General features: G+C 45.1%; 1 protein-coding gene across 1 annotated transcript in view; it reads right to left on the bottom strand.

The window, feature by feature from the left end:
- Positions 1-1,098, bottom strand: part of LOC145341247 (uncharacterized) — an 83,620-nt gene extending 82,522 nt beyond the window's left edge. The window contains exon 1 of the mRNA XM_080186173.1: positions 919-1,098. Within this exon, the coding sequence (XP_080042299.1) occupies positions 919-997 (79 nt within the window). The 5' untranslated portion in view covers positions 998-1,098. The remainder of the gene's footprint in view (positions 1-918) is intronic.
- Between the last annotated feature and the right edge of the window lie 18,723 nt (positions 1,099-19,821).

Here is a 19,821-nt window from a genome sequence, read left to right as displayed (position 1 = left end):
TTAGTGTTCTGTTGCTCTCCTTCTGGCTTCAGAAAAAATATTGCTTGCTGCTTTAGGTTCACAATCTTGGCTTGATTTGCCACACCAGTGCCATCAACCCCCACTGACAGCAGGAACCCCATTCAGGACATACCTGTGGGACAACTTGATGTCGGAACCCAACAGTATATGTCAGCCCCGAACCGGCAGGTTCCATTTGTTGCCCACTTGTTTCAAAGTTTCCATTTAAACGAATTTTGATGCCAGGTCACATCATAGGCTGTAGTGACTTGCATACCGAGCAATCACATTGTCAACGCATTTGGTCCTCAGGTCTGACTTTTCCCTCTTAAAACCATTGTGGATGAAAAATCAGTGGGAATCTACCTGCTGGATTCAGACCTGCTGGGGTTCACCATCATCTTCTCAAAAAATGTTGGGGATGGGCAACCAATTCTGGCCTTGGCAGCAATACTCACATCCCGTGAAAGAATAAAAAAGAACCTGAACATCAGATTGGATCTCAAATATTTCACCCTTAATCTCATAAATGAGGAGAACATTTTCTGTGTGATTTGTGTAGCAAAGCTTTGCTGTTCTGATGAGCTGTCTCACATATTTACAAGCTTCCAAATCAAGCTATTATGAAATCTCCCTGGGTTTATCTATACCTTTCATAGAGTGCACGTTCTCTCTTGTTGACAGACAATAGTTTTATATCAGTCCGAGTGTTGCAGGCACATATACCAATAGCAAATATGCACAGGGGTTTGACCAGCTAATATCACACAGCTTACCAAAAAATTGCATCAAAATATAAACATATTTATCCCCACGGGGAAAATCTTCCCTGGATGTTTACTGATGCATAAGAAATTCAATTTCCTGCATCTTATAGCTGCAGTGATCACAGACAAAATAGATGCCAAACTTGTTTACCTGTTGTATCCTGTCCATGAATTAAATCTTTAATAACCAGTAAAAGAATGAGATATGTCCATGGTCTTGCTCTCCCCATCTTCCTATAGTAGATGCTTTCTTGTACACAAAGTTATTGTAGTCTGCGTTAACTTTCCCAAGGCAAATGATTTCAGTTGCACCCAGCTTTTAGTCTTTCAATGTCCGTGAACACTCCTCCCTCCTCTGGAATTTTTCCCAGCTGTGATTTTTTTTGACACCTTTTCCGGGTGAAGTAAACTTCTCACATTTCACAGGTGATTCGTGTAAACTCCAGACTTCCTACTGCGTTAGTAGATTTCTGATACTTATGCTTCATTATACGTACTGAGTCTACGGGAATTACAGGATAGTAAATAGACATGACAGATCATTCAGTTTTGTTTCAATTAAATAGAATTGCTTGCAGAAAACTTATCAAAGATGTAATTATATAAGAGGAAAGAGCAACAGGCTGAAATATAAGCTTTTATTGCTGGCAGGAGTATGGTTTCTGTAATAACTGGAGGCGATTTGATGTGGCTCCAACCACAAAGGATTTATTGACTTATGTATGTACGTATACAAGGTAAGGGTCTGACAGGAACACTCGCACAAGTCAACTTTCTTCTCCTCCCTGAATACAATCGAAGATCCTTCTCATCCCAGGATGCACACCCACGCTCCCCGTTGGCCCAGCTTCCTGCGCAAACTCTCCATAGGGTCCCGCCCAATTACGTGACCCACAAAGGATCACCCCATAAAGGGCCCACATTATCACAGCTTCAAAACTGACAACTGCAGTAATATAATATTATTGCAATAATGTGTGACATAAAATAAAAACTGAAAGTGCTGGATAAACTCAGCAGGTCTGGCAGCATCTGTGAGGGAGAAACAGAGGGCAGGATTTTGTGTTTACTGCAGGTGGAAATGGCATCGGGGCTACAAAATATTGCAAGCCAAAAAAACGCGATTTCCAATGGCAAGATTTCACAAAGCGATAGTCCCCATTCCCGCCAGCAACGTAACATGGTTCCCACCCAGAAATGTCCAGAACCTTATTAGTGTTCATTTGAATATTATTAGTGGGTTTCACCGCCATAACCTCTCCCTACATCGAATAGTCCGCCCTCAGTGTCATGATGTCACACTGGCACGGTTTACAATAGGTTTTTAAAACGGAAACCTAGTGAATTCATTTCCAAAGGGGAATTCAGAGTTCAGTGTGCAGGTTGCCACTGGCCACCAGAGATGCCAAGGGGAGCAAGGGCAGTGGACAGCTACAGTGATTGCGCTGCCGGAGGGATTGTGGGTTCGGAGGGGTGGATCATGTGTTCAGGGGGCTTTGTGGGTTCGGAGAGGGGGTTCTGGGTTGGGGGAGTTGAACAGCAAAGGTCTTGAGGGGCTTCAGAGGCCAGCAGCACACGAGACTGGACTGGGGGAGGGGTTTGGCGTGGGGGGGGGGGGCGGGGAGGTGTGGTGGTGCGTGTGATCACAGGGGGCTGACCAGGGGGTGAAGAGGCAGAGTTTATCAGGGGAATGGGCGCAGGGATGAAAGGTAGGATGACGGGGTGGGAGGTGAGATGGGGGTTTGGTGGCAGGCAGTGGCCTAACTCGGAGAAGGGGGAATGGTCTAGGCTCTGAAATGGGGAAGGATTCAGCGATGAGAGGGGAAGAAAGCCAATTTTGAGGCACAAGTCAACTTTCTTCCCCTCCCTGGATACAATCGAAGATCCTCCTCATCCCAGGATGCACACCCATGCTCCCCGTTGGCCTGGCTTCCCACGCAAACTCTCCATAGGGTCCCAATTACGTGGCCCACAAAGGATCACCCCTTAAAGGGCCCACAAGCCTGAGTTTGAAATCCTGAACTGAAGGGCCTCTGCCTTCTCGAAGGCCCCTGGCACTTGGCTGGGAGGCACAGGCTACAGGACTGGATGAGAGAGTGACAAGTCCACAACTTGGTGGGCATGGGGTGGGGATAGGGGCGGTGCTGCCTGTGAGAAAATGGCTGAGGAATTTAACTGTAATATGGAGTTATGAGATCAATTAGCTCACCCTTGTCTGCCAGATTACACCTATTTAGCAGAAATCAAATAACCAATTAAACCAATCAAATAAACTGAGGGATAAATTTAAGACGTAGCTTCTTACAGAGATACTGTCTGAAAAAAAAATCACAAATTAAACGTCAAATTTTAAACCAAAACGTGATTAAGGAGGTCAATAAGGCACACCATCCCCTGTGGTCTGCAAGATTACTGACCTATTAGTCAATTAACATACCGTTGCTTTGATGAGCGAGTCAGTCATGCCCATAAACTTTGCACTGATGTGTGTTAATGCCACTGGTTATTGGTAGCTAGTTAACCCTTTGCGGCCAGACTCACAATTCAGTGCGTCCCAAGGGTTACTTTCAGCATCTCCTGATAGGCCAAGCAGTTATACAAAATCCCTGCAAAGGGGCAAAAGCTACAAACCTCAGAGGTAGTTCTGCTCCATTAGATGTTGTTGCAATGGTGACCTCATGGGCAAATGCCACTGCACCCAACTCTCTCCCCTCCGAAAGGGTTGTGCAAATACAAATAACTATGGGACAGATGCCTGTGCCTTTCATGAGGCTTCAGGGCACAGGGTGGTCTCGGAAGCTGAGTCCAATCGATCAGGCTGTGTGGGGCAAGGGCCGTGCAGGAGTTTTCCATTCTTGGAGGTAGTAATGTATTGGACCTCGGTGTGATGGCCAGCACAGCAAACAGGAACCATCGGAAAGACATTCCTTGGAATGGATAGGCAATGAGTTAGGGCAGGGTTCATGCTTTCTCTTTGTTCCAATTTAGTTAGTAAGCAAGAGAGATATGGAGCCAGTGGAACTGACTGTAATCCTTCTCGCTGTGAGGCAAGAATGATGACAGACATGTCAATATATGGCTCTCTGGCGGGAGCAGCAGAACCCTGAGAAGGAAGGGGGTGGCAGGATCTGCTCAGCAATCAGAGGGGTGGGGTCCCAGAACCCAGACAGAACAACTCAGAGGCATCAGTTTCAGCTCAGGATTTACAGACAGCACCTAACTTTCATGGAGATGAAGGAGATCTAGTATCAGAGAGACTTCACATGTCCAGGCTCATAGTCCCACACCAGTGCCACCTGTTTCAGGAGTTGGCACCATATGGACTCAGCAGGCACCCACTGCCTATCGGCCTGAATGTTTACATGATTGGCTTCTTTCAGGGCTCCACCAGTGCCCTTTGTGGCATCTCACAGGTCTCCACATGTATATGCATCAGGGTGCACTATTCACGAGGATTCGCAATTTGAACAATCTTGAATAGGACCAGGTTAGCCAGATAGCTGGCTTCCCATAAATGAACCCATGTGGCTCTCTGTTCCCCATTGCATTAATGAGTTCCCTTTATTAACTGCAAGGGATCCCATTCCCTTAATGTTCAGGTCATCTGCAACCCCACTGAATGCATCCTCAAGGTATGTGTTAAGTTCCGAGGAAATGTCCACAACAGCTAAATCCTTGGCTGCTCACAGATACTCAAGGTACTTGAGAGGGCACAATGACTACAAGGGTGGCTCCTTGTAACCAGGTGGAATTTCCCTTCCCACCATCCAAGGAGTTAGTGGGGAACACCTCTCCACCAACACTGTCTACCCCACAGCTATTTTACACTCCAATGAGCATTAGTTGACTGAAGACAGGATTTCCACCCCCCACTCACGAGAAAGTCCCACCTCAGAGAGCTACCGGTTGATCTGATTGGCTGACAGCTCCCTAGCCTATGCAATGCCAGAAGCTGCATGGCCAGAAATGGTACTGCAAGCAGTCCCTGCAGCCTAGGTTTCCTGGGATTACAAGAAGAAGCACGTTTTGAGGGTCTCAGGGCAGGGAGGGTAGATAAGGTTTGGGGTGGTGGACTGAGTAGGATTAAAGTGTTGGTGGGTAAAAGGGGGTTGCCCTAGGCCTGAACCCAATTTATTTTCAGGCTTCCCCCTTATCCCAAAAGTCCTCCCACCAGTTTGGATATTGAGGTTGAGTGGGAAGCGGCCCTTAAATGGTCAATAATTAGTCACTCAAGGACCTCAATTGGGGCAAGGCCATAGAGTCTGATTTCTCCCAGCATAAAATTATGGCTGGGCAGGAACACATCAAGAAGACCATCTGACATATATTATGTTCAATCCCCACCTATAAACTTGCCAGCGGGAAACAAAGCATTCTGCCCAGTGTTTTCAGAATCAAATGGAGTATTGTTACTGCCAGTCTAGCTCAGATGTGGTAACTAAATACACAAAAGGCATTGAAACCATACACCTTCTTGCTCTGCACAGTTCCAAACCAAATTGGAAGATATATTTATCAATTGAGTCAATGAAGAGTGTGTGCCATGTGGTCTTGGTGTAAGGAAAGGGGACGAAGTGAAAGAGACTCTCTATTATCTGTTTTTGTGGCAAGATAGCAGTAGTCTCTAGCTAGCTCATTCTCCCTTTTAAGGAGATCGAAATAAAAGGGAACTCTAAGTGAAGGATGTGGATCTGGGATTTTAGTCCAGTCTAAACAAATGTACAGAAAACATGCCTACAGTGAGTATTGTTAAGCAAAAGGTTTATGCAGTACCACAAACCATGGGCAAAAACAAGGCACATAATTTAAGTTAGGACATAATTCATTCTTCTTTATGTAAGGTGCTATTTCAATGGGAGCAAGATTGATTACAAGGATCAAGGAAAATCATTGTCAAAACATATCTATAGCCAGTTTGAAGCTAAATTTTTCATGTAACCATCAGCTTCAAAACAACAAAATCCATCAGGTGATGGCACAGAACTTCATTCAACAGGTTCATCTGTAAGGATTGAAAAATACTGAGGGGGTAGAGGTTTGAATAAAAAACATAAAGTTTCCATTAACCCTTAGGAGTTAAGAAAATACAAAGACAGTTATTAGAATTTCAGTTTCATCTGTACTGCAATTGGAGATATAACTGAACTGTGGTAGATAATTCATTCACAAGCATTATCTAATGAATTATTGAAACCCTCAAAATTATAGAGACATCTATAATAAGCATGACACAGGAAACATAGAAAACGGAACAGGTCATTTAGCCCCCTGAGTCTGTTCCACCGTTCAATAAGATCATAGCTGAACTGTAATCAAACCCCATCAATTTCAATATCTTTTATTAATAAAATCTATCAATCTCTTATTTAAAACTAATAGCTGAAGTAGCATTAATTGCCATTTTTATAAGAAGTCGAGTTTAATAGTCTACCACCCTTTTTGGAATTGTTTCTTATCATCAATCCTGAAAGTTTTAGACAATGCCCACTGATCGTGGACTACTTAATCAGTCAACATGGTTTCTTTCTAGCTACACTATTCCCTTAATATCTTGAAAACTTTAATCAAATTAGCTCTTTAAACATTTTAAATAATGGTAAAATACTTGGTAGTGTGGATGAGCAGAGAGATCTTTGAATCCCTGTGCATTGATCCCTGAAAGGTGGCACCCAGGTTGATAGGGTTGTTAGGAAGGCATACAGTGTGTTAGCTTTTATTGGTAAAGAGATTGAGTTTTGGAGCCATGAGGTCATCTTGCAGCTGTACAAAACTGTGGTGCAGCCACACTTGGAGTATTGCGTACAGTTCCAGTCGCTGGATTATAGGAAGGATGTGGAAACATTGGAAAGGGTGAAGAGGAGATCTACCAGGATGTCGCCTGGTATGGTGGGAAAGTCGTTTGAGGAAAGGCTGAGGGACTTGAGGCTGTTTTCGTTAGACAGAAGGTTAAGAGGTGACTTAACAGAGGCATACAAGATGATCAGAAGATTAGATAGGGTGGACAGTGAGAGCCTTTTTCCTCGGATGGTGATGGCTACCATGAGGGGACATAGCTTTAAAGTGATAGGTATAGGACAGATGTCAGAGGTAGCTTCTTTACTCAGAGAGTAGTAATGGCGTGAAATGCCCTGCCTGCAACAGTAGAGGACTCGCCAACATTAAGGGCATTTAAATGGTCATTGGATAAACATATGGATGATTTTGGAGTAGTGTAGGTTAGATGGGCTTTAGATTGGTTTCACAGGTCAGTGCAACATTGGGGGCCAATGGGCTGCACTGCGCTGTAATGTTCTGTGTTTTATAACCCTCTAAATTCCAGTGAGTACAACATTGGTTTGCGTAATCTCTTGGAACGTAACTCTCGACATCATTCTAGGAAATCAAAACTGCACTTCATCCAAGATGGCATGGTGGCACAGTGGTTAGCACTGCTGCCTCATAGCGCCAGGAACGCAATTTCAATTCCAGTGTCAAGTCATTGTCTGTGTGGATATTGCATGTTCTCCCTGTGTCTGTGTGGGTTTCCTCCGGGTGCTCTGGTTTCCTCCCACAGTCCAAAGGTATGCAAGCTAGATGGATTGGCCATGCTAAGTTGCCCTTTACTGTCCCAAGATGTGTAGGTTAGGGGGATTAGCCAGAGTAAAAATGTGGGGTTACAGAGATAGGATGGGGAGAGGTCCTGGAGAAGATATTCTATCAGAGAGTCAGTGGGGACTTGATGGGCCCAAAGGCCTCTTCTGCAGGGATTCTATGAAAACTAATATGCCCTTCCAAATGTATGATGCCCACAACTTTTCACCATAAGCCAGATGTACTTTAACCAGGGCTTTGTATAACTGAAACATGACTCATACCAACCTTATATTCTAGCCTGCTAGAAATGAATTCCAACACTTCATGAACCTTTTTCAGTACCTGTTCATGACATTTTAATGAGCTATGAACTTAGACCCACAAGTCTCTTCAGACATCCACTATTTCTGGCTTTTCACCATTCAGGAAGTGTTCTACCATTTTTCACAGATTCATAGACATTTACAGCATAGAAGGAGGCTATTCAGCCTATCTCATCCACGCCCATCAACAAAAATCTGACTCCAGTAATCCCATTTTCAAGACCTGGACATTACAGCGTGCAAGTGAATATCTAAATTCTTCTCAAATGTTACAAGAGTTTTTACTTTATGATAATTTTAGGCAGCAAATTCCAGACTCCAACCACTTGGAGTGAAAATATTTCTCCTCAACTCCCACTTAGCCTTTTACCTCTTAACTCGAATCTGTGCTCCCTGGTTATTGACCCATTCCCTAATGGAAAAGATGCTTCCCTACGCACCCTATCTAAGCCCCTCATTATCTTAGACACCTATCAGGTTCCCACGCAACTTTCGCTGCTCCAAGGAAACAGCCCCTGCCAATCCAATTTCTCTTCATAACCCAGACCCTCCAGACCAAGCAGCACCCTGGTAAATCTCCTCTGCACCTTCTCCAGTGCAATCATATTCTTCCTATAATGTGGTGACCAGAACTGCATGCAGTACTCCACTTGTGGCCTAATCTGCATTTTATGCAGTTCCAACATGACCTCCCTGCTCTTGTATTCAACACCTCAGCTAATAAAGCCATGATGTAGAGATGCCAGCATTGGACTGGGGTAAAGGCAGTAAGAAGTCTCAAAACGCCAGGTTAAAGTCCAACAGGTTTATTTGGTAGCAAAAGCCACTAGCTTTCAGAGCACTTGCTACTTCTTCGTCAGGTGAGTGGGATTTCAGTTCACAAACAGGGCATATAAAGACACAAACTCAATTTACAAAATAATGGTTGGAATGTGAGTCTTTACAGGTAATCAAGTCTTAAAGGTACAGACAATGTGAGTGGAGACAGGGTTAAGCACAGGTTAAAGAGATGCGTATTGTCTCCAGCTGGGACAGTTCATGAGATTTTACAAGCCTAGGCAAGTCATGGGGGTTACAGATAGTATGACATGAACCGAAGATCCCAATTGAGGCCATCCTCATGTGTGCGGAACTTGGCTATCAGGCTCCGCTCAGTGACTCTGCGCTGTCATGTGTTGTGAAGGCCACCTTGGAAAATGCTTACCCGAAGATCAGAAGCCAAATGCCCATGAATGCTGAAGTGTTCCCCAACAAGAAGAGAACACTCTTGCCTGGTGATTGTCGAGCGGTGTTCATTCATCCGTTGTAGCAGTGTCTGCATGGTCTCCCCAATGTACCATGCCTTGGGACATCCTTTCCTGCAGCATTTCAGGTAGACAACGTTGGCAGGGTTGCAAGAGTATGTACCATGTACCTGGTGGATGGTGTTCTCAAATGAGATGATGGCATTCGTGTCGATGATCCAGCATGTCTTACAGAGGTTGCTGCGGCAGGGTTGTGTGGTGTCGTGGTCACTGTTCTCCTGAAAGCTGGGCAGTTTGCTGCAGGCAATGGCCTGTTTGAGGTTGTGCGGTTGTTTGAAGGCAAGAAGTGAGGGTGTGGGGATGGCCTTGGCAAGATGTTCGTCTACATCAATGACACATTGAAAGCTCTGGAGAAGATGTTGTACCAGTTCTTCATCCAGACATGTGGAACAGCCATGGGGACCAAATTCACACCTCAATATGCCAACATCTTCGTGCACAGGGTCGAACATGACCTCTTCACCGCACAGCACCTTCAACCGATGCTATACACTCGAGACATCAATGACATTTTCTTCCTTTGGACTCATGGTGAACAATCACTAAAGCAACTATATAGTGACATCAACAAGTTCCATCCCACATCAGATTCACCATGGACTACTGTCCAGAATCGCTTGCATTCTTGGGCACATGCATCTCCATCAAGGACAGTCACCTCAGCACTTCACTGTACTGCAAGCCCACAGATAACCTCACGATACTGCACTTCTCCAACTTCTATCCTAAACATGTTAAAGAAGCCATCCCCTATGGACAAGTCTTCCATATACAGAAAACCTGCTCAGCTGAGGAGGTTCACAACAGATACCTCCAGGCACTGAAAGATGCCCTCATAAGAACAGGATATGGCGCTCGACTCATCAATCGACAGTTCTGGCACGCCACAGCAAAAAACTGCACCGACCTCTTCAGAAGACAAACATGGGACGCAGTGAACAGTGTCCCCTTCAGTGGCCAGTACTATCCCGGAGTGGAGAAGTTACGACATCTTCTCTGGAGCTTTCAACATGCCACTAATGAAGACGAACATCTTGCCAAGGCCATCCCCACACCCCCACTTCATGCCTTCAAACAATCGCACAACCTCAAACAGACCATCGTCCACAGCAAACTACCCAGCCTTCAGGAGAACAGTGACCACAATATCACAGAACCTCTGCAATATGTGCCGGATCACCAACATAGATGCCATCATCTCATTTGAGAACACCATCCAGCAGGTGCATGGTACATACACTTGCAACTCAGCCAACGTTGTCTACCTGATACGCTACAGGAAAGGATGTACTGAAACATGGTACACAGGGGAGACTATGCAGACACTACGACAATGGATGAATGAACACCGCTCGACAATCACCAGGCAAGACCGTTCTCTTCCTGTTGGGGAACGCTTCAGTGGTCATGGACATTCGGCCTCTGATCTTTGGGTAAGTGTTCTCCGAGGCAGCCTTCACAACACACGACAACGCAGAGTCGCTGAGCAGAGACTGATAGCGAAGTTCTGCACACATGAGGATGGCCTCAATCGGGATCTTTGGTTCATGTCACACTATCTGTAACTCCCACGACTTGCCTGGGCTTGCAAAATCTCACTAACTGTCCTGGATGGAGACAATACACATCTCTTTAACCTGTGGCTTAACCGTCTCCCCACTCACATTGTCTGTACCTTTAAGACTTGATTACCTGTAAAGACTCGCATTCCAACAATTATTCTGTAAATTGAGTTTGTGTCTTTATAAGCCCTGTTTGTGAACTGAAATCCCACTCACCTGACAAAGAAGTAGCCAGTGCTCTGAAAGCTAATGGATTTTGCTACCAAATAAACCTGCTGGACTTTAACCTGGTGTTGTGAGACTTCTTACTCAGCTAATAAAGGCAAATATTCCATGTACCTTCTTAATCATCTACCTGCCCTGTCAACTCAAGGATCTCTGAATACACAATCCAAGGTCCCTCCGATCTTCAGTACTTTCCAGCATCGATTTAGCACAGTTTTGTCCATTTACTTATCAATATTTCTTCATAATTTTTATCCTTCCAACCACACTGCTTACAAAGCCACCATCAGTAAACTTGAATATGTGGCCTCTATTCAATTTAAGTTGTTAACAAATACAGTGAAGAATAGTTGAGGTTCCAACACAGGCCCTTGCAGGGCACCATAGGCAGCATCCTGCCTATGGAATCCAGCTATTATCCTTAATTTATCATTCCCCTTGCTTAGTATATTTCCTAACCAGGCCAATAATTTGCCTTTAATTCTATAACCTTCTACATTAGCTGACAAAATGGGAATTCATCAAATGCCTTCTAAGAACATTCCATTCCTTTGATAATGCCTTCAAAATATTCAGTGAGGTTTATCAGGTATGACCTGCTCTTTATACGTCCATGTTGGTTTGCTCTGTTCATATGTTCAGTTATAGTTACTATAGACTCTAGAAATTTCCCAGCAACAAATGAAAATGATAGCTAAGGCGCCTGCAGTGTATTCAACCACTTTCATTAAAACACCAAAATGGAAACTATCTGGGCCACGGCATTTGTCACTCTTACAGTGTTACTAATTTTTTAATTACTATTATTTTCCTTGTGTCAGTTTTGGTGAGCTCCTATCCCTTATGTAATGGTAGATTTTTGGAATGTCTGGCACACTGACTTCTTCCTCTACTAAATTTCAGCATTTACCTCTTTACATTGGCAAATATCACCATTATCAATTTTTAAGGGGTTCACATTTTTAAAAGTTATTCATTCATTGGACATGAGCGTCACTGGCAGGGCCAGAATCTATTGCCCATCCCCATTGACCAGGTGGGTTTTCTTAAACCACTCTAGTCCATTTGTTGTAGATACACCCATAGTGCTGCTAGGAATGGAGTTCCAGGATTTTTACCTACCCACAAAATGAACGGTGATGTATTTCCAAGTCAGGATCGTGTGTAACTGGATGGCAATGTGCAGGTGATGATGTTCCCAAATATCTTCTGCCCTTGTCTTTCGAGGTGCCATGATCACAGATTTGGAAGATGCTGTTGAAGGAGCTTTGGTGAGTTGCTGCAATGTATTTTCCAAATGTAAGTGTAGAAATGTTCTGTGTTGATTTTGATATCCCTTAAGTTTCTTTTCATATTCCCTTTTTGTAGTTCTTACTATCTGTTTTGTCACCTTTCAATCTTTCAGTTCGCTATGAACTGTTTGCACTGTTGTATAGTTTCTATTTTATGTTGCCTCTTTTCGGTTTTTGTTTTGTGCTATCTTGTCTGCTGTCTTTTTTCTGCAAGCAGAGCTCTTACCACTTAGGTAATCCTTTTTTGAACATTTCCCATTGATATTCTGAGGTTTTACCTGTGAACATGTTTTCACAGTTTACTGTGCAATTTCTCTCATTTCTTGAAATCAGCAAGTTGTAGAACATTAGTAGATGTTTCTCATTTCCCCAATTTAAAATGGCATTGAACTTTATCACTTTGAGATTGTTATTAGAAAAATATTCACAGAACTTTAGATCATTAACTAAATCTGTCTTTTTTTAACTAAGGAAAGTGACATTCACTTTTGAGCAAATGGCAAGGAACTAGTCAGCACAAAAGAAATCTGCAATTGGCAGTGATAAAAAGTCTTCTCATCTCATTCTACATAATGGTGCAGAAAATAACTAGAGCAAAATATTACATTTAATTGCTGAGGTGTTGATAATTAATCTGCTTTTGCTATCATAAAGGAAATGTTTGGAGAGCAGTAAGCAAAGGAACTGGAAAAAGTACGAATGTCAAATGATACTGAAAAATACCAATGTCAAATTACACTGTCAAACAATGGACTGATTTAATATCAGAGGATGCCAACTGCCTGATAATGATTTTGCTGAACAACTTGATGAAACCACAGATGTTTCTAAAACGTTCTAGTTATGTTTGAAATGTGTGGAATAAGGAAATTAGGATCTCTATTTTGCAAGGAGCTCAAGACAACAAAGACAGATAATATTCCTGCAATGCTGGTTGATAAGAACATAAAAAAAACATAAGAACATAAGAAAAAGGAGCAGGAGTAGGCCATCTAGCCCTTCGAGCCTGCCCCGCCATTCAATAAGATCATGGCTGATCTGAAGTGGCTCAGTTCCACTTTCCCGCTTTCTCCCCATAACCCCTAATCCCCTTGCCTACCAAAAATATATTTAGCGAGGTAGCCTCCACCACTTCAACGGGCAGAGAATTCCAGAGATTCACCAACCTTTGAGTGAAGAAGTTCCTCCTCAACTCTGTTCTAAACTGCCCCCCCCCCCTTATCTTGAGGCTGTGCCCTCTAGTCCTGCTGTCCTTTCTGAGCAGGAAGAACCTGTCCACCTCTACCCTATCTATCCCTTTCATCATCTTAGACTTTGCCAGAAATCAGTTGTACAAATTGACTTGGGAGGTTGCAGCATTGACCAGAGAGCATTTTGCTTTTGTGCAAAAAATGAAAAGCTATTATTTTTAATATCCAATGAGGTCCATTGAGAAAAGTATAGAGTGGAATTGTCCAGCCTGTCCCGTCAGTGGGGTCTTCTGTTTTTTTGTTGAAGTTGATCCCCACCATGAGTTCCTGATGGTGGCAGGGACAAGGAATGTAAATTGCTATCAACTTTGGCAAGACTGGAAGATCTTTCTGGCGGCCGATGGCAAACTACTTGCACAATAGGAAAACCTGTTGTGGAGGGCTGGAGAATTCTAAGTTTGGTGGCAGAGGAGGAATTCAGAGTGAATTCCGCTCAGCAGGGGGATAGCTGAACACGCACGATCTTGCACGGTTCAGTTTATTATTTATACATCTAATTGGAGCACGGCAAATCTCATGGCGGGACGGGCTGGAAACCATTACCCTTTGGGTCGAAAGTCCAAGCGCCTTATTTAAAGGGAAGCTGGAAGACTAATCAATCACTGTAGGTGAGGAGCTGAGTCTGGATTGTGCTTCAAATGCAGTGGCAAATTAAGAAGAAAGTAATTTTTGACCCATGGTTCAATGACTCTTCCCTAGAGATTCTCATTGAGGCCTTCCAGGAAATCATTTACTGGCGAGAGCTGTGTGGCAACAATAGGTATGCATTCTGCTGAACTGTTTATTCACCCAGTGAAATCAAGCCTGTCTTTCTGCAGGACAAGATAGCACAAAACAAGCACAAACAGGGGAAGACCAGAGGCAAAACAGGATTTGTCCACTCAGCAGTTTTGAGGAGCAGGTCTCAGAGATTGCTGGCAAGCCATGTGACTATGAGATTGAACTCCCCCCAGAATCCAGTTAGGATGCATCCGGTCTCCGGATCCAATATGCGCATTGACTATGAGTGATCTTACAGTCACTATATGATTCCACATGGTCAATTACTAAATCTCTGTCTTCTCTACTCCAAGTACCAGCTAAAAATTGGGGATGACATCTACCAGGACAAGCCACAGCTCCAGCCCATCTCTGAGGAGGAAGCACCAGTAACATCATTCAATAAAGGGAAGCACTGTCATTGCATACACTTGAACCTTTCACCAGCACAGATACATGCATCTTGGTGGGTTCTAGTTCTAGAACAGGCTCAGGGTCACAATTTGGTGATCACATTATACACACTGGTCCATAGTCGGCCGAGGCAGTTACAGCCAAGGTCTGTGACACTCAGAGGATGGCTGGAAACCAGGCCCCTACTCAGCCCAAATCAGATTTTGAGCCTCTGAAATTGATCCTAAGAGACTTGTTGGAGAGGCTGAGATGGTAAGAGAACATCAGGCAGGGTTGTCAGAGGCTGCTTGCATACACACAGAAGGAGGAAAAAGACCATCCATGTTCTGTCTGTTGGCTTCACTCTGACCAGCAAACATTTGGCTACCTCTGTGGAAAGGGTGGAGATCCAGGTCCAGCAGAACATGCAGTGCACTCAGACCTGCACTGATTGCTCTAGCCCTGGATACAGTGCAGCAGTGGCTAGGCAGAAAGGGGACAATGTCATTCCACGTATCCCTTCTTCTCAAGGAATCAGGGAGATGCACCATCGAGCACCCACAGGGAGTAGGAATGCCTGCCTGGCACATGGGGAGCATCGATCCAAGATACTCCTAGGCTGTCTTGGCACTCCATTTCCTCACTACCAGTTACCTTTTGCCTTTTAGTAGGTCAGGCCAAGGAAGGTGCATCTGCACATGAGCAGGAAGCCTTTGCAGGCCAGAGTCTGGAGCCTGGAGCCACTTCTATCAGACCTCTATCAGGAGCAAATAGTCACAACCATTCAACTCCAGCTCCAAATCATGATGTACTCTTGCAAGAATGCCCTCCATTAGTCATTGAGTAGGGCTCCTTCAATAAACATTTGAACCTTGAGAACAGTACTCAGCTGAACTTGGTTTTCCATGGCTTCAGCAAATAATTAATCAGGTGTCCCTTCATTCGGCCTGAAAGAAATCATTAGCTCCTCCCACCATCTTGAAAACCCACCCCCCATGTTGTGTATTTCTGTAGCTTTTTTGATCTGTGTCATTACGTTCACACTTCAACAACAATATGTGAGTCCTTCCAGCACTTTCCACCCTCCCTTGTCACCCACCAAGTTCCTCCCATCCTTCTCCACATCACTGCCTCCTAATTCATCTCCATCATGTCACCATTCAGTCACCGCATGTCACTCTTGATCCCATTATTTTGTGTTGACATTCGTGTTTTTGTTCCTTTCAATATTGTTGTCGCAATGCCCCTAGTGAACCTGACCCATTTGCTTCTCAAGGCCAGCTACAGCCTCACTTTCAGAAACCACACCCATGAGACGATCCAGTAACCTCCCTCATGGAATGGAAGATTGCACCGATGTTACTAGGTCCATGCAGTATTTTCAACACTTTGGTAAATGCAGAGACTCAAACTTCCTCTATACCAGATTCAACTGCCTCCCCTGAATGTGACTGTGCCCTCTGCATCTCTCCATCGCCATCCTTCCAACCTCCAAGACTAAATGCAGTCAATCATGGAGTATGTCCTTTAGATACACTTCATTGAGATGTCACTGTCCAGAGGGGCCTACCCCCAACCAAGACCAGGGTCAAGACATGCTAAACCCATATAACTTCTAAACACTCTTGCTTCATTCCTGTTCAGTCTCTTAAACATACTCTGGACAGCCTCACATCTTTGCTACTGGACCTACCCACACCCTAGTCCCACTGCCAAGTCTGCCCTGCTTCACCCTTCCCCACTGGTCTATCACACTCTCTAATCCTGCCACCATCCAACACTTCCCTGCTTGCTCCTGCCTTTTGTGTCCAGCCTTGGCGCAACTTTTGCTATTGGCACCCAATATGAAAGGGACTGTGAACAATCAACAGGAAGGCAAGACTGTGGATGACATGAATCCTGCCAGGGAACTTAATTTGGGGGGGTAACGTAATACTCTTGAGGTGGCCTTTTAATGAGTATTTATGACATGCTAATGTATGCAAGAAGGATCCCCAACATTGTTTGCTGGGAAGATCCACTCACCTTTAATGTACCTTGAAAGTCATGAGAATAAAATTCCAGCAGTTTATCCCACCATTGGGAAGTAGATTTTTTTGCCTCCTATCAGATTGACTATTCCTACCGATCATATTCCCTGCTGCTTCACTGATGGTGAAGGTTGCACTGATGTGACCAGCTTCATGCAGTATTTTCAACATCATGGTAAAACCCATTAATTTTATTAAATCCAGGATAGCAAACTCCAAAACTGCAAAATTAGACTCCCATCACTTTACTGGCTTTGATATGATGGGAACCTTGAGTTGATGAAAATGATGGCTAGTCCACTTCCAGTGACATCACTGTGATCTCCATCAATCACTGTGCTTAAAAGGAGAACATGGGCAGATATTATGTGAAGAGAAAGTATGCAGAAGTTCATTAGCTCAGTAAATATTTACTTTAATTTGCTGTCTGACCTGCCATTTGGATCTGTGCAACTGTTCCACACCCCTTCTCCCAATTCTGGAAAAGCCCAGCACATGAGTGTAAAAGACAAGGATAAAGTATTTGCAACCATCATTAACCTGAATGGTCAAGTGGATGATCCATCCTGGCCTTTTCTTTGAGGACCCCATCATCGCACATTCCAGACTACCACCAATTCAATTCACTGCACATTATTAAAAAATGACTGAGATCATTGGATACAGCAAAGACTATGGGCATTAGCAATATCCCAGCTGTGGTACTAAAAACCTGTGCTCCAGAACTAGCCACACCCCTGGCCAAGTTTCCAGTATAGCTACAACACTGGCATCAGCCCAACAAGGTGGAAAATTGCCCACCTATGACCTGTCCACAAAAAGGAGAACATATTTACAGCAATCGCTTTGGGACTGTATTTCCGGTTTGCGGGGTTTGTGAGAGTGTAGTTTACTTCCGTATCGGAAGTTAGGCGAGGGGATAGTCGGGAAGGGGGAGCGGGGGGTATAAAAAGGAGGTAGCGGCATACAGCGGGCAGCGTCGGGAGCGGGCAGCGGAGTGAATGCGAGCTGAGTGAGAAGGGCTTTGGCTCGCTGGGCTTAGGCGAGAGTAGGCTTAGAGAAGGTGGGTGGCAGATTTCTACCTTTTGCCACATACAGGAGGTTGGGACATGGCAGGGCCTATGGGGAGGAACATAAGCTGTGTTAGGTGCTGTATGTGGGAGTTCTTGGTGGCGTCACGTCTCCCCAAGGTCCACATCTGTGCTAAATGCTTAGAGCTGCAGCGCTTGAGGGCCCGGGTCAGGCAACTCGAGGGGCGTTTGGAGGATGCGTTTCTGGTTAGGGAAAACGAAGAGATAATGTCTCAGAACCATGAGCAGGTAGAGGTCCCAAGGGCTGAAGAGCAGGAGGGGTGGACGACTGTTAGGCGGAAAAAGAGGAAGAAGAAGAGTAGTCATGGTCCCCCGGCCTCTCCAGTGGCCCCCCAAGATTCATCGACAGGGGCACAAAAGGATAGGCAGGGGGGCCAGAATGACTTAGAGGGACAGAAGGGGGCTGGTAAGGTGATAGTGGTAGGGGATGGGAGGGTCCAAGGCATCGACAGGAGGTTCTGTGGGCAGAGGCGAGACTCCAGGATGGTGGTCTGCCTCCCTGGAGCAGGGGTAAAGGACGTAACAGAAAGGGTAGAGGGAATTTTGAAAGGGGAGGGGACCCAGGCAGAGGTAATAGTACACATAGGGGAGGGGGACATAGGAAGGAGGAGTAGGGTAGATGTCCGTAGGCAATTTAGGGAGTTGGGGTCCACACTGAAGAGCAGGTCCTCCAGGGTGGCATTCTCTGGGTTGCTGCCTAGTACCAGCAGGGCTAGGAATGATGAGATCATGCAGCTGAATGCATGGTTGAGGGATTGGTGTAGGGTAGAGGGCTTTACTTTTGTAGACCACTGGGAGGTATTTATGAGAGAAGGGCAACTGTACAGGAGGGGTGGGGAGAATTTGAATGGGAGGGGGACTAGTGTCTTAGCAGGGAGGTTAGCTGGTGTGTTTAGGAATGGTTTAAACTAACAGGGAGGGGGGGTGGGGGTGTGGCTGGGAGAGAGTTGGGCGAAAGGAAAATTATCAGGGAGAAGGAGGTTCCGAGGGACACTGGTGGGTTGGACTGTGTCTGTTTCAATGCGAGGAGTGTGACAGGAAAAACGGATGAGCTTAGGGCCTTGATGTTTGTGAGGAAGTTAGATGTGGTGGCTGTAACGGAGATGTGGTTACGTGAAGGGCAGGACTGGCAGCTGAATGTTCCTGGGTATAAGTGTTTTAGGTGTGACAGAGGAGGATTAAAGAGAGGTGGAGGGGTGGCACTGTTAGCAAAGGAGAACATCACAGTAGTGCAGAGGGAGGACAATATGGAGGAGTTAGGGATTGAGTCACTGTGGGTGGAGTTGAGAAATAAAAAGGGAGAGATTACAATGCTAGGGGTATACTATAGGCCACCCAACAGCCTGAGGTCAGTGGAGGAAGGCATTTGCAGGGACATTTTGGATAGGTGCAGGAAGAATAGGGTGTTTGTAGTGGGTGACTTTAATCTTCCTGGAGTGGATAGGAAGGGGCCTAGAGCTGGGGGTACGGAGGGTGAGGAGTTTGTAAAATGTGTTTTGGAAGGGTCCCTAGAGCAGTATGTAACTAGTCCGACTAGGGAAGGGGCTATACTGGATTTAGTGTTGGGTAATGAGCCGGGGCAGGTGGTTGAGGTTGAGGTAGGCGAACATGTGGCTAACAGTGACCACAAGTCCGTCTACTTTAGGATAAAAATGGAAAGGGATGAGTGCCGGCCGAACGGGAGGGTGCTGAACTGGGGGAAGGCGAGCTATAGCTGGATTAGGAGGGAGCTGAAGGACACTGATTGGGAGGGACTGTTAGCTGGCAAGTCCACGGTTGGCAAGTGGGAAGCTTTTAAGGGCAAACTGAAAATGTTGCAGGAGAGGCATGTTCCAGTTAAGCAGAAGGATGGGAAAGGTAGGATTAGAGAGCCGTGGATTACAGGGGGTATTGAAGACTTGGTGAGGAAGAAGAGGGATGCGTATGTTAGGTCGAAACAACTGGGTACGGAGAGTGCGCTGGAGGAATATAGAGAGAGTAGGAGGGAGCTAAAAAGGGGAATTAGAAGGGCGAAGAGAGGGCATGAAATGGCTTTGGCTGATAGGATTAAGGAAAATCCAAAGGCATTTTATTCATATATTAGGAGCAAGAGAGCAGTTAGAGGGAAAATTGGTCCTCTTAGGGACAAAAGTGGGGAGTTATGTATTGAGTCGGAGGGAATGGGGGAGCTCCTGAATGAATACTTTGCGTCGGTATTCACGAAGGAGAGGGGTTCGGTGTCGTGCGGTGTCTTGGAGGGAGCTGTGGAGCAG

This window comes from Carcharhinus amblyrhynchos, chromosome 3, assembly GCF_965287045.1.
Source record: "Carcharhinus amblyrhynchos chromosome 3, sCarAmb.v2.hapA, whole genome shotgun sequence".
Taxonomy (NCBI): Eukaryota; Metazoa; Chordata; class Chondrichthyes; order Carcharhiniformes; family Carcharhinidae; genus Carcharhinus; species Carcharhinus amblyrhynchos.
This window is presented reverse-complemented; position numbering and strand designations above follow the sequence as displayed.